Source organism: Saccostrea cucullata, unplaced genomic scaffold (genome assembly GCF_032062105.1).
Source record: "Saccostrea cucullata isolate Sc308-1 unplaced genomic scaffold, CSIRO_AGI_Scuc_v1 ctg190, whole genome shotgun sequence".
Taxonomy (NCBI): Eukaryota; Metazoa; Mollusca; class Bivalvia; order Ostreida; family Ostreidae; genus Saccostrea; species Saccostrea cuccullata.
In genome coordinates this window covers 222,580-238,518 of record NW_026931523.1, presented here as the reverse complement: position 1 = coordinate 238,518, position 15,939 = coordinate 222,580, and the positions used below count along the sequence as shown (strand labels likewise).

At 30.6% G+C, this 15,939-nt stretch overlaps 1 protein-coding gene across 1 annotated transcript; it reads right to left on the bottom strand.

The window, feature by feature from the left end:
• Positions 1-959: 959 nt before the first annotated feature.
• LOC134232814 (uncharacterized) lies at positions 960-14,557 on the bottom strand. Its single transcript, XM_062714793.1, has 12 exons — positions 14,450-14,557; positions 13,447-13,678; positions 13,214-13,327; positions 12,480-12,594; positions 10,120-10,214; positions 9,777-9,806; positions 9,583-9,624; positions 7,235-7,267; positions 5,187-5,222; positions 4,839-4,883; positions 3,572-3,607; positions 960-3,340 (listed from the first exon to the last, which is right to left on the bottom strand). The coding sequence occupies exons 1-12, from the start codon at positions 14,525-14,527 to the stop codon at positions 1,164-1,166; spliced, it is 3,033 nt and encodes a 1,010-aa protein (XP_062570777.1). The 5' UTR covers positions 14,528-14,557; the 3' UTR covers positions 960-1,163.
• Positions 14,558-15,939: the final 1,382 nt, after the last annotated feature.

Below are 15,939 nucleotides of genomic sequence, written 5' to 3'. Positions count from 1 at the left end.
CTAAATTTGAAATCCTGCAAACCTACTTGGATGACACTTTGCATCACGCGACATTCTGTATATACCAGTAAACTAACTGAAGGAATGTTCTTTATCTAATCGTAAAATCTCAAACATTCAATTTTTGCATGCTTTTATCCATATATTAGTTATTAATGAAATGATTTAAAATAGAATTTATTTTAACATCTGACCGGTAGACGAGCTGTCTTTTCAAAACAACTGGGTATATAGCAATATATTAAACTACGCTTACGTTTACTAGCAAAAATGGTATTGAATGCAGCCCTGATAAATGCGGTCGGTAGAGGGCGTTGATAAAAAGATCGTGAAAATCATAATGGAAACTGAAGACACCCTATAAAGCGCTTGCGCATGCGCGCTTAGCGCCTAATTGCGCATGCGTGCTTAGCGCTTTAAAAGAAAACAAAGTAGGATTATATATCGTAAAATGCTAAATTAACTTGCCAATAGATCTAATGAATGAAGATCCGGTACAGAAATGCATACAATCTAACAACAAATAAATACATCTAAAATAAAGTCTAAAGCAGTTTTCTTAAGCATTTCATAAATTTTACATTTATTTAGATTTCATTTCAGATATTGGCTTGTGACTTTCCTTTTATTTGACACTTTTAATTAATGTAAATATGTTTTATTAAAAAAACAATATAATAGATAAATACATGTATATTATAAAAAATACAAATATTGGTATACAGTGTAAATCAAAAGTTTTATTTAGGATTGCATATCATGTGTTTAAAATAATAGATGAGGTTAACAAAGGTAAAATGACGCACTTACACCTGGAATAAAAAATACAAATTACCGTTCTTTGCAGAGATATTGAAAATTTATTCGATCAAAGGACTGTAATTACTTGTAGATGTACATATACATCTATATGTATGATGTGCTCCATAAACATTTTCAAACAATCATATACTATCATTTGTCATGCTTTTTATTTAAGCAATTTGGTAACCGTCATATAAATGCATTTAAATGTAAATATTTAATATACAATAAGATACTTTGAAAATAATACAGAATGATGTTAATATGGTAAAGATTAACTATTTTAGGGGTAGGAAAAATTTAATAAAACATAGGGTTTACTGAAAATGTTTAACACTTTTCGTTTCTTAACACAGTATTCAACGTTCATTTTCCGACAGATGTATATATCCGGCTAGTTGCTGTACAGCCAAAGAAATTGCATTTCTTAGCGATTTATCCAATCGCCCCTCAGATTTAAGTACATGTTCCTCAAGCACTTTCTCGTTTCGGTCCTTGACAGGAAGTTCTCTCAACAATGTTTGAATAAGCTCTGACATTCTCTTTTGACTTTTTGAAATGTTTGAGCATAACAATTCTTTTATATATTTGCAATTTGTATTTTTGCACATATCTTTTACTGACCGACGATCATTTGATTTCTTCATTTTCGAATCCACTCCATATATTATGAAAATACAAACACGGATCAGCATTTCTAGTTGAAAAGGAACACTTTTATGAGAATTATCATTCATTAGTTTCAAAACTATATGAATTGGAGATGTGTCATTTGGGAAAGATTTTTTAATATCTATTTTGCTATCAAACAATGCCAAAATACATAAAATTCTACTGTATCGTACTTCATTTGCAGCAAAGTAAACGGCACATTGTTTGTCTGAATCACACAACGTTTTGGACTTGCAGTCCTCCAGTAACTTTTTAATTATCAAATATGCATCATAATCAGGTCTTTCGGATGTAAGGACAATGTGCAACACTGTCATTCCTTTGTGATTCTTGTACTGAAAGACACAATTCATAATCTCTGTCGTCGAATTGAATACAGTTTTTGCCGTATTTCTAAGAAAATTTTCGTCATTTGCACAACAGTCACCAAAGCGAGCTAGATAAAAAGTGTGGTCAACTAGAAGACCCTTTTCTTGAACCAATTCATAAAGCAACTTCGATAAAATAATATGCTCGTATTTGCTGATCCAAAATACAGATGGAAGAGGATAGACCGTAACTGAATCCGTCTCAAGAAGAAACGATTCCACATCATTTTTTGATTTTAAAATATCACAAACGCGTTGTGCAAAATGGTATTGTTTGAGTGCAACACAAGAGAGGGCTTCAGAAACATTCCCACTATGCACTTCATCAATGATTCGAGAAGAAAAAATGTCACAAAATTCTTCTGAAGGATTTATATATTCATGCTTTTGAAAAGCACCTATTGGAAAGTATTTTATTGCAACATTGAAACATTCGGTGCAAAAATAAAAACCGACTGCATCAAAAATAATTTGGTGCTTTAATTGATACATGCACTCTGTTTCACTACCAATTAAAGTTACTGTTAATTTATTCGCAACAGTAGCTAAATCCTCAAAGTTTAAAGATTCAAAGCTTTCAAGCATCTCCTCCGAAAAATTCTTCTCAAGAAACCGTTTGCATTTGTCAGAATCACTAATGTTAAGTTTTTCGACACATATATTTGAGAGAGACAAACATTCACTTAAGAATAGCAATAAGAGTAACGTTTTCACGCCATGAGTTTGATCACCTTCAATTTCATATTTTATTTGTTTCCGAAGATAATTGATCGGGAAAAGAAAGAAGTCAATGCCAGTATTTCTATGATCCTTTTCACACGCATAAAGATGAGCGCAAAGTGGAAAGCCGATAGGACCAACTAATTCCTTCATTTTATTTCTAAACTCTTGATCTACCAACGGCCTTGGAATATCCAATATTTTCTCTGCAAATTCAAATTGTTTATCTAAGATTTCGTCTTTTTCTGTAGCTGTGAAGCCATAATCTGTAACATTTATAATACAGTTTCTTTTAAATACTGGGGTTCTCTTGATCTTGTTGTACTCACGTGCTTTTGTTAATACACTCTCTTTGGCGGTTATAAAAAGATGAATCTTTCCTCCTTTATTTGCAAAAAATTCACTTTCATCTTGCTCATCATTCGGATTATGTGAAATATTATCATAGAAGGTTTTATTTAATATATTCCACCATTTTTCCAATTCATGATGATACATGAACCCGTCAAATATATTATCAATATAAATGAGAGAATTCTCTTCTGAATTTATAAATCTAAATTCTGCCCAAGACTTTATTTTTCGCTTTTTCCAATCTTTGTAAACATCATCTTTCATGATGCCTATACCAATGTTAGTTTTTCCGTAACCCGGCGGACCAACTAAAACAGCAACGCCTTCTGTTTGTAACTTATTTTTACAGACTGTAAATACCTTTGTTTTCACGAAATATTTTTCAAAATGTTGAAAAGCATTGAGATAGGACTTGGTGTGATCTTAAAAAAGAGAAAAAAATATAAGAAATATTTCCTTATATATTCTCTGTAACATGGAAATGCTTTTAACAGTTCATTTATATATCATACATGTACATTTAAGACCGAAATCAGTGGAAGAGTTTGTTTTACTTTTTATCCAATATTTTAGGACCTATCTAGTGTTCCTTTATAGCTTTCTTTTACTGAAAAATTATTATTTAAAATTTATTCATTATAATTTTTACAAACCTTCATTTTCCACTGCATACTGTTCTCTTTCTTCCTCTAGTAAAGCAAAATTTGAACTTAAAATTTAAACTACATGACACAAAATGTTTATTTAAATAAAACGTAATTTAAACATTTCAATTGAAAAAGCATTCTTGTTCATAATGGATAAGTAAGATGATGTGCTGAACCACATATTCAATAAAAGGATGCTTGTATTCGTTCGTAAAAGATCCTGCACTTTCAAAATCACATACCTGGTGGTTAAAAACAATAATTATTTCAAATTTGAGCAAACTTCTTTATAAATGAAGTTGAGGTTAAACGCAGGTATGTAATGGCAGAACCCAGATCATTATTCGGCAAGGTTTCAGCATTGATTAATTGGGAAATTAAGCTATGGTTAAAGCATGAAATATTTTTATCAATGCACACGTTAATAAGTCTGAGGAAAAACGAGCATCGAACAAGAATATCATTGTGTGACGTCTGTAAATAGAAAAATATGCCTTCATGATAAGTTAAAGGTCTAGCAAACCCCGGGAAATATTCATTTCTGTTTATAAAATAATTACGTACAACATGAAAAATGTTGCTAGAATCATACTCTCCGGTCACAGAAATAATAACCTGGAGCCCACTGAAAGCTATCAAAAAGTGTTTTATGTTGTACCTAGGTGATGGAATATTTTTTATCAAGCCATACTAGTCATAATATTCTTCCAGCATTTTTCATATTCTATATAATACAATCTTTCTATATTGTCGGAGCATGAGAACTAATATACATAATATCCTGAACTTTTGAATCTTTCTTGTTTAAATCGGTGGAGGAAATACTGGGTAAAATTTTAAAACGTAGCCTGTCATCATCATAGGAAAACTATTTCATAATAAATCTGTATATCTGATTTTAATCATACTTATATTTTATAATTTTATATGTTCCTTTTGCATTCGTGAAGGGATATCACTCCTGTATAAAATACTTCGCTTAAAATACCATCTAAATGACTAAGTTCAGTTGATAACATGTTTTGCAGATATCCAAGTGAAGCCCTAACATACCCAGGTTGAGTTTAAAAGGCAGAAGTACAGAGGTTTTAAAATACACCTATTCCTTCGTAAGAAATTGAACTTAACTATTTTCATGCCTCCTCTTTTCAAAATGAACTATTTATATCATATTATCATGGTTTATTCACTAACTATTGCAATAACAGTTCTCATTTTACTCAAAACTATAGGACCTTAACATTTGAAAAAATTAAAGATGGTTATTTTTTACCTGATTCGTGATACATGTCTATCAACAGTCTGCCGGGAGCAACAACTATTGAAAGAATACCAAAATGTGAGACATTAGATTCATTTTAAATTTTCATATATGTTCTTTGTTTATTTTCTGTCTTTTTCTTTTTTACCAAACTTATTTCTACTTCAAATTTGATTGTGTATAAATTAAATGATGAAAGATAGACAGGTATTATTTGGAGATAAATCCAATATCATTTTTTTTTAAAAAAAGTATCAAAAATTACGTTCGAAATGGGTAAAATTCCCCTTTTATAGAGGAAAGAACGATATTTTGTCATAAACATTACGCACTTTTAACTTCAAATTATTGTAAACTTACCTACTAGTTCATCTGTTATCGATTCTCTTGAGATACCTGTAACATGAAAGGCAAATGATATATAGACCGAAACATAAACGAAACACAACATCCTTATTTCAAGGGGAAAATTATACATGCATAAAGGTTATAAAATAAGGTCATCCTTAATTTGGCCGAATCAGTAATTTAAAGATTGAATGATTTCCACTTCAGTAACAAAATTGATTTTGAGGCCTCTTAACAAAAATCCCAAATTGCATGTTCGATAAAAACATTTGAAATAACACAGGTTTTCAAGGGTTTGTAGCTGTAATGCCTTAAAAAATTTGTTCCTAAACAAATCTATTCGAAAAAATTCTAACATTTCTAATGTTTTGCTAAACGAGCATAAAAAAATCGATTTTGACTGCTGAGTGAGATGTTGGACCTCTTAGTCATAGAATGGGTGGAGATTTATCTCATTTTCATTCGTTGGTGATCAAAAGTGACAGGCCTGATGATACATCACTGAAGACAGTAAAAAATACATTTTGAAAAATAAATTAAATGAAAGATATCACAAAACATTAAGTGTATTGACTAAGTTCCCGTGCAAAATGCGTTTTGTCGACCCTTAAACCGAACTGTTTTGTCTTGGGCGCCACAAAACGCATGTTGCCCTCGAACTCAATAAATGTATATTGTTAAACCTTTAAAATGTTGTTCCTACACAAATCGATGCGGAAAAAAGTCTAATATTTCTAATGTTTTGCTGAGCGGTCTTAAAAAATCGATGTTAAACGGCTGGGTGAGATGTTGGACCCCTCGAAGAGATGTTGGACCCGTCATTTCACAGAATTGGCGGAGCTTAATCTCAGTTTCATTCGTTGATGTTCGAAAGTGACGGACCTAAGGTTACATTACGATGACAGTACAAAATACATGTACGAGTGTCAACAACAACAAAAAATGAAAGGTATTTCAAAACATATATTGACTTGCCCTCGAGCAAAATGCGTTTTGTCGACCCTCCAACCAAACTGTCTGCCTTCGGCCGAACGGCCTCAGGCAAACAGTTTGGTTCTTGGATCCGACAAAACGCATGTTGCCCTTGAACTCAGTTAATAAATGTATAATATTGCATTGATATTCAACCGTAGCCTAGTGGCAGAGCGTTCACATCTTGATCAAGAGGCCGGGTTCGATTCTCGATCGCAGCACCGCGTCAAACCTAAAACGTAAACATAGCTGATGACTGTTCCTTCACCGAGCGCTCAGCATTAGAAGTGACAGGTTTTAGGATATGACCTTTAAAGCGTAAGAACCGTAACTGCTGAATGGCCCTGATTGCCGAGTATAGATCTTAATGTGAATCCCTTCACCGGTATACGAAGACTTCTTGATATGTGTGAAAACTTCTCGAATTGGACGTTAATCAATATACAATTAATCAATTAATGTAATGTTGTTCCGAAAAAATTCTTTTCCCGATATGATGCCAGTATTTCCTTAAAATTACTGAAAGCTCTGATTTTTGGCTCTTGCTTTAAATTCTCAAAGCTTAAAGTAAAGGAGAGTTGCATATTATGTTTTGCAAATATGCACTACAAAGCAACTTAATATGCTCATGAATTTCAAAACCATGAATGGCAGTTTTAATACCAGACGTTCAATATTTACTACACTGGGCCAGGTTAGAAAAAATCTACTTCAGTATTTGAAAAACAGATAATTAAAAATTGATAAGAAGATTCTTTATGCTCAGATCAAGAGCCTGATAAACCTAATGCTTCGTAAAAATCGAGCTGCTATTGTTGAACAAGGGGGGCTAACACACTGCGATTGAATGGCGGGAAAAGAGGGGTTGTTTAAGAGTTATGTGTTTCTTTCTAAGGTTTAAAGATATCATTCAAAAATGAATACAACAAATTAAAAGTAAATTTACGAACATCAATATTTCATTTAAACGAGAAATCGTCTATTATTATAAACGAAACATGTAAATAAAACAATTACATCAACTCCAAATATTTTACATTCACCAACGGTGAATTCATACGAAACATAAGAAACAAAGAAATGCTTACTATCGCTTTCCATTTTGGACTCAGATCGTCTTTCTGTAAAAAAAAATTATTAATAAAAGAACAGTACAACTAAGTTTGTTATTGATATAAAGATAACAGATATAAAGTTTTGAATATTAACATATAGAGAGTGGAAGAAATGTCAGTTATTTCTAAAGAAATTTAAAGAAAGATCACAAAATATTTATAAAATTATTATTATTTCAAGCAATGAAAGTAGTAACCAGTAGAATCGATAATAAATAAAGAAAAAGTGCTTATTAAAATAATTTATTTAGCTTTACCGAATCCACTAGAATCCCAGAGGTAATGTAAGCACTGTGTTCACAAAAAGACTCCTTGCTCTAATATGATATCAAAAAAATTTTCTTACATCTAACAAATCTTTTTTTCTGACATCAAAAAATAATAAACGGGATTCTTTTTATACGAAGACTTCGAATTTTAAACTTAAAAAATCATTTTTTGATAAAGGAAATTCAATTGGATTTTTCAGTATCACAAAATCATCTTTTTAATGTCAGAAAATCAACAATATAAAGTGTTTAGATTCATGCAGATGATCAATTTTCCCTCGAAGTATTTCCAAAGAAGTAGATCATCCGCGTATCGTCTTTCAAGAAGTGAACACTTAGGTGTTTGCCTATATTCACTTCTCATCGCAATTACTCTTCATGTTGTTATTCTGGTAAACGTGTAAAATGTGAAACTGGTGACAGCCTACTTCTAAACTAAATTTTATCGTAAATATGTCTGACAGTGGTGTATCATTAACAATTTATACACAAGTAATTGATGCAAAGCATCAACTTGGCCGCAAACAAAATTTAGTAATTAAATATCGATCGTTTCAGTTTTAAAGGGCCCATGCAAGGAAAGCACGTCAAGATATTTAAAGGTGAAATACATGTAGTTGATTCATTGTTATTCATTCTTCAAAGCAAAGTAAATAATTTTTAGGAATTCAATAAATGGACATTTTAAATACCGAATTTGCTAAAAAATAGATCCATTGATGTAAAAAAAAAACCCAAACAAACAAAAAATAATCATTGCTGAATGATAATATTTTAATGTCATCAAAATGAAGATATATAGGCCTCTCAAGATGAACCATGTGCAGCTGATACCCTGAATCTTGGCCACGTGATAATGCTCATGGTTTCTGCAGAGTTGGCTATGCTGCAAGCCGCAAAGCAAAATGTAGAAATATATCTTTTTATCATTTGAAGCTGAAGAGCATATTCAAAACAATTTTCGCAAGTTAATTTTTTTTTAATTTTAATGCACCATTCTATACCACGTCATTATAATCCGGAAAATCATGACGATTTCCTTTCATATCTTACACACACCCAGGCCGGGGAGTATAAATATTGTAAACTATTTTTATATAACTATAAATTATCAATTATCTGATGAGAAATGATAATGAACTTGAAATATAATATCGGCAATTAATACTACGTTTTTACTTGTTATCATAAAAGACTTATTCTACTGAACTAATAAAAAATATCTTCTCAATTCCCCATGTGCACTTTCTAACACAACCACAAATAGATCGGCCGCTGCTGCGGCCTATAATAAATAAACTCAACTGTCACAAATCATTTTCAACTATGAATAAAGTTAAAACTTAAAGACAAGATTTGCAAAAAATATTGATAGAAGAATTCACTTTAAGATAATGAATTTTATAGGCATAATTACAGATCAGATCGTTTTACATTATTCGTTGTTTCTTATAAACATAATCAAAGTACTTGGACAGATGAACTTTTCTTTTCCGTAAGTAAAATATTTACGAGTTATATATATAAAAAAAATATCTGAACTTTTAAAAAATATCTTAATACTATAAATGTTGATTTACAAATAATTGTTTTTAAACTGCACACGCGATCTGTTTCATTGTTCCGAGGGGTACAAATTAGTTTCTTCAAAGACTAATCACCTTTCGCGTTTAAAAAATTACACTGTAATCAAGAAAAATAAATTTGAAATTTTATTTCCCTTAATGGGAAGTTTAATTTCATTTTAATTATATGTATTCATGGTTGCGATTTGTAAATGACTACAATCCACCTTGCATTCCTGTAAACTCATCCTGTAACTAGTATACGTTTACTCAAGTTTGTTTTATTTGATAGATCTTTGATCTTATGATATACCGGTATGTTTTAATATTCAGAAAATGATTTGTATACATACTTCACTCTTGGAATATTGACAAATGCTTCTGAGTACGAATTGTTATTCACGACCATGGACAACTTGAAATCTTTGTATATTTCCTACTGTTACTTTACAATTCACATCATTGCATGAATAAAATATAAACATACCCTTCTTAGCCTCTTTTCGGAGCAATTCTTGGGATACCACACCTAAAAAGTAAAATTTTGTACTTTTCACAACTTAGAATTCTTTTCTTCATACATGTATTATGTGACACACTACAAGTAAAACCAGAAATCAAACAAACTTGACTCATTGAGGATTGATAATTTATTGCAGGTATATATAAATTACATAATACCTTCTTCATTTAAGTCATTTCGTTGTTGTTCTGTAAAAAAAAGTGTTATCTTAAATGAAACTGAAATAAAATAACAAATTTTCAACGGCTTGATGTCATAACATCTTCACAAGAATGAAGAGGTATTTTTCAAAGTATAATTTTTTCACTCTCTATAATTAAGTCCGCTTAAGCATTCGCAGATTCACAAACACATACATATGCTTCAACTTCATATTTATAAACTCATATAATTCATGCAATTTTCATCCAGCCTAATTTGATTTAAAAAAAACATCCATTTAATTCCATTTTTAAGATTTTAAAATGAAATACATCGAGTGGATTCTTTGCAATAAATTACCTTGCTTCCTGCGGTATCCGCACATGCACACAACAAAGACAGGTACAAAAACAAAACATGCTGTGATTACAAAGACTATCAGGAAATATATGTACCTAAAGAAAAGTTGAAGAAGAGCTCAAATTAGGAATAATGAAAACAAATTGATTCAAGGGAAGAGAGGAAATTACTAATCTTACAGAGAACAAGAAAACGTAGTGTGCTTCTCAAAATACTTTCCCCATATACAATGTACATGTATAATACACAGTCTGCGCAATACCCACCTATTAATAAAGCTTTCTATGATATCACATGCATGGCATTTATATATATATTCACTCTCTTAAATGAAGGCTGCTTATCAAGTCGTCTTTGAATTTAGAATAAAGAATCTGGGTGGATTAGGCGAGTCATATGCCTACGCAAGGGCAAGTAAAATATCGATTAAATAAAATCTTGCAAATTCCTCTTTTTGTTAAATTTGGGAGTAATTTATAACCGTATGCATACAGTAAAGGTTAAACTTGAATCAAATTACTTACAAATTGATTGTAATTAACCCGTTAAAGTAGTTATACACTTAGTAACCGTAAAAATGATAGACATTGAATGTTAAAACTGTGTTTTTTATATGGAGTGGGTCTTCGTACCATTTTTTTGTAAACAAATATTCAAAGGGTATGGAAGAATGTATCTCTCAACATTTAAAAAAAAATGGTACGAAGACCCACTTTATATAAAAAAGTTAGTTTACCTACTTAAATTTCGCAACATATTCTCAAAAACTCTAAGTCCAGTTGTGCGTTTGCTATATATAGAACTGTTTGCTATTTAAAGGGAAATGTCTGTGCGACTTCGTGGCTCAGTAGTCATAGCGGCGGAGTTGAAGCAACCAGTTACCTGTCGCGAGTGTTCGAATTACGATTTTTTTAAGTTCAGGTTAAAATTAGATAAACATTTTTTTTTTACAAAAAACAAAATGAATAAATAAGATGAAGAATTTATTTACGGTCAATTAATGTTTTACCTATAATAAACATGTTTTCAATCTACATGTGAAATAACATTTTAACCTGTTGCCACTAGTCGATTTTTGTGTAAATACACTTATCTGATACTTTTTGATACATGCTTTATAGATATTCATTATGTTATGCATTTTTGTGGATATCAAGCAGATATTTAGTTTCTTGTAATTTTTGTATTATTCTACTCTTTTGATTTTATATGTGATATGTTTGCGGATTACTGATGTTCCTTTGCATTGACAAATCCATCCTTTGCGATACTGTAACTTCATTTGCAAATTTACATTGTAGCATCCATTTTGATACAATGGAACTGAATTAACAATTTTATAATGTTTAATCCATTTTTGTTTAAGGAAACTGTAATTTATATATCAACATTTTGAAATCCATTTTGTTATACTGGAATTATTTTTTTAAAAAAAGTTTGTACAAGTTTATGATTTTATTTGATCAAAAATTTTATTATATTTTGATCAATAAACTTTTTTCAACATACCTGTGAGTTTGTCTAATTTTGATTTTGTAGGTAGGGAAGGAGGAGGCATAAATGCATTTAGTTCAAGACTGCATTACACGATTAAAATGTAAACAAATTCAATCATGGGTAGCCAGCGCGATATGACTGTTCTGTATTCAAAAACAGTTAAAAGGAAAAGTAAAGCGTACCATCTCCCAAACCCTGAAGACATAATCATTTGATAGAAAAATTAACACGCAATATGAAAAGCATCACGTTAAAAATACTGTTAACATATAGATATTGTCATTTGGACAGTGATGTACAAAGTTTAAATGTTTAGGTAAATCGTACAACTATGAAATTTCCGAAATGCCTACAGAGCGACAAAATCCTTGTGGGCATTTGACTCACTTATCCCCCCAGATTCTTTAGATATATCATGATATGATTGATGACATATAATCAAACGTACTAAAACATGTCGAAAAAATAAAATGACATCAAATTGATAAAATAAGAAGGAGAATGATATTTTTTTCAATACCTTTGTATAAATTGATTTTACATGTTTGGTTTGAAAGACAAAAATCAACCGAAGGAAACAATTTTGCACATGCATGATTATTTGGTAAATCTTTGTCTCATTTTGTTTTTTTTTTAAATCATGAAAGCCTAATTTGATAATCTACATATCACATTAACAACATCACAGTCAGGTGAAGTAGGGAAAGATAAATATCAATGGCGTGTGTTCTTATATATGTTATCGTATAATTTGTTATGTCACATGCATATTGCAAACATACACAGTAAGTTTATTTTTTATATCTGCAAAGCACAGATTGTGTAAATAAATTGTAACTTAAAGTGTGGTAACATAAACTTGCCATTTAATGACACCGTCCCCTTTTGCACTGTCAGATGAATCAAATGAAATGGTCGTTGTCTCATTAATCAGGGGGGAAAAAGTACGCTTCTTTACCACATCATAACACTTTGGAACTTCATTATGTAAATAAAATAAATAATTATATTATCACTCATTATAAATCAAACCTTGGCTTCTTTAATCAGTCTTTTTACTTCTTGAGCATAACTTTCATTTGTCAGTTTCTTGAAATTGAAAAAAAAGAATTGTGATGTGATGTAGTAGAAATACAATTTAAAATTAAGGTACTGTGACCTATATGATCATAAATTTATACTACATATAAACATAATTTCAGAACTGCATTTGTTGGCAGTTTGTAAATTTTGTGAATTTCAACTGATAATCATTTATGGGTATATTAAACTGGTCATGTTTGCTAGCACCAAAACTCAAATATCTGCTTGATATGGAGACGTACGTAAGGCAGTGCACAGTGCCACTTAATTTAAGTACGCAAAAAAATGATTGCATCGTGTATGTACAAAGTGTTACCTATTCTGTTCAACATAGATAACATTATCTGTATATCATAAATATACATATATACATGTATTATGGTTTCCCGGAGGAGAAAATAAAAACAATGGTTTCTTGACGTTGTATCACTTTTTTTTATTGATGAGTAACTTTGTGTTTTTTCACTAATTAACCACTCTGAAAAATGTATGGTTTTAATTGTTGTTTACTCACACTGATATGCTAATGTTGATAAATAACGTTCTGAGCATGGTGTAATATTGTTGCATTTTATGCTGAAATGCGGTTGTATCAGTAGACCTTTCACATTAAATTCTGTGCAAAAACCTGTAAATTAGTAAATGGTATTAGATTATGATTGCTTTTTGTGAAAATTATCAAAATTATTTTTAGTCCACCTTATTTACATGTGTATTATGTTAAATTATACATAATGTTTTACTCACCATGAATGTAGTATGCTGGAGCACAGACCTCTACCAGTGAGTCTTCTTCTTCATTTATCACACAATGATATTTGAAATTTGAAGGATCGGTGCAGTTCTGCTTTTGAGCCAAGGCTTTACAATTTTTTATATTTGCGGCTTTTTCCACTTCTTCAACAGTTAATGGGCATTTGGTAACATCTTCGATTGTTCTCTTTGACCACTGACATGATCGATCAACGCACAAAACATTCTATTTAATATATATTCTTTATTATAAAAAAATCAATTATCATATTGTGAAGTCACTGGGTTGAGGAAAAAATCCAAAAATTCTATAATATGATATCTTTATAAAAATTACAATTTTGCTTTTATTATTTTCAAATGCTTTTCCTGTTAAACTCACTAAGCATAAGATAAAGAGTGTATCCCTTTCGTTCAGTCAATCTAATAATATATCGACTCCACAGAAAAACATATCGAAAATTTTGTGATTTCGAATTTTCCGAAAATTCCTTGAGATTTTTTAGTATCCACATTTGATTTACACCATTTCTTACACAGCACGCCTGAAGTTTCTCCTTCAATTTGTTAATATCTTAATGGGGAGTAAAGAAATGGGCTTTGCACTGGAACCCGTTATGTATATTTATTTAAAAGAGTTTTTATGAAGTTTCGGAATCCAATATAGATATTTAAATTCATATATATTGGCATTTATGGAAACGCATATAGGTTGCTATCACATATTCAAATAAGCGATATCACTTATCCAATTTAGAACAGAGGATATTATCTATTTGAATATTCGAATAGTTAAAATTATTAATGATAACAAATACGAAAACGGCACCTCATACTTTTTTAAGTTGAAAATCATTTTCTTTTTTTCCCCTCAACTCTTTAATGCTGTACAGAATACTTCTTTAATTTGAAAAAAATGATTTAAAAAATCATTTTAATTCAATGTTCTTTAAAGCCATACTTGAATTAAGAATGCCAGAAAATGATATATACTCACGTGTAAACTGATGGACAAAAGTAGAAAAGTGTTTATATTTCTTACAATCTGCATCTTTTGCAAAGAATCCTGAAGCATGGCATATTTAAGGAAATGGACATTTTTCCGCCTTTTTAAATTTCTGTCAAATAAGAGCGGTAACAATACAGAACTCAAAGTTATATATATGCGTATTTGTGTACAATCCGATACAGATGTGTTTTTACTTTACTTTTTACAATAGCTATAGGAAACATATATTTTTCAGAATTACATGGCTTGTGATCATTCGATTTGATACGTTCATGACAAGGAATTGTAAGAAGTGACCAATGCACTACAAAACAGGGGCAGATGTTCAAAGATCATGAGAACATCTAGGTCTTCAATACAGAAGTAAATGTTTCTCTCGGTCTAGTATTATCCGTACACGTATGGATAGGCTAACTTTTATATACATAACCCTAATAAGATTCCTACAACCTGAAAACTCAAAGCATGTAAAATATATTAAAGTAGGTTTTAAATTCAAGAGGTTACGATGTCCATATAATCCGCAGTCAAAATAGGATATGTCCTATGAAATGTCTTCTAAATTAGTAAACATATTTTAAGTGCTTGGGGTCAGTTTGTACAATATTGTGATAAAGATATGTAATATTTTATATTTAAATCCCCTTTCCTGACCCCCTTTCTTGTATTGTAAGTATGTTTTACTACTTTTACGTCATTTACTTCAATAAATGACATTTTTTAACTTCAATAATTTTGTTTGTTTTTGCCTACTTAACCAAAAAAATCAAGCTCAGTTGTCTGGCAGGAGAAATAAGGAACATTAAACATATTTTATATGCCTTTTCAAGGTGAAATTTAAAACGAAAGTAGATTTTCTATTCTGTAATATTCTAACTTTTATGTCTTTTCCCTTTTCTTTGCAAGTGATTATTACTTTTAAAATATAACAGGTATTCCTTCTAGTTTTGTGATTTGAGAAAATCTTGTTTTATTACAAGATGTACAAATTATAAATGTCTCAATCAGATATACTTACTTAATATTTGTTAGCACACATCCGATAGAGCGCACTTTAGTACATACATATATATATCGTTTCAACCCACCTTAACGATTCGGTTACCTTAACTTGATCAAAGTCCTGTAAGAGGAATGCTTGAGATATTTAAATATAGATTCTCCAGTGTCAATATACGTTCAGGTGATATCAAGATATCAAGTCGTTTGTTCAAGATCATTATGTCGTACTTATGAAATAATAATTATATCACACCCGTACATACAACATACAATAATTTGTACATACCAAATATTGATTCAAACTAAATTAAAATGATAGAATGTCGCAAAAATAAGATACTTTGTCGTACGTATGACATTATTAGTTGCAATAGTCGGATTGATAAGATCATAAGTCTTACAAACGACAAATACGTCGCAAAAACGACATTAAAAGTCAACAAGTCGCAAGAAGGTGATACGCGAATGTATGTACG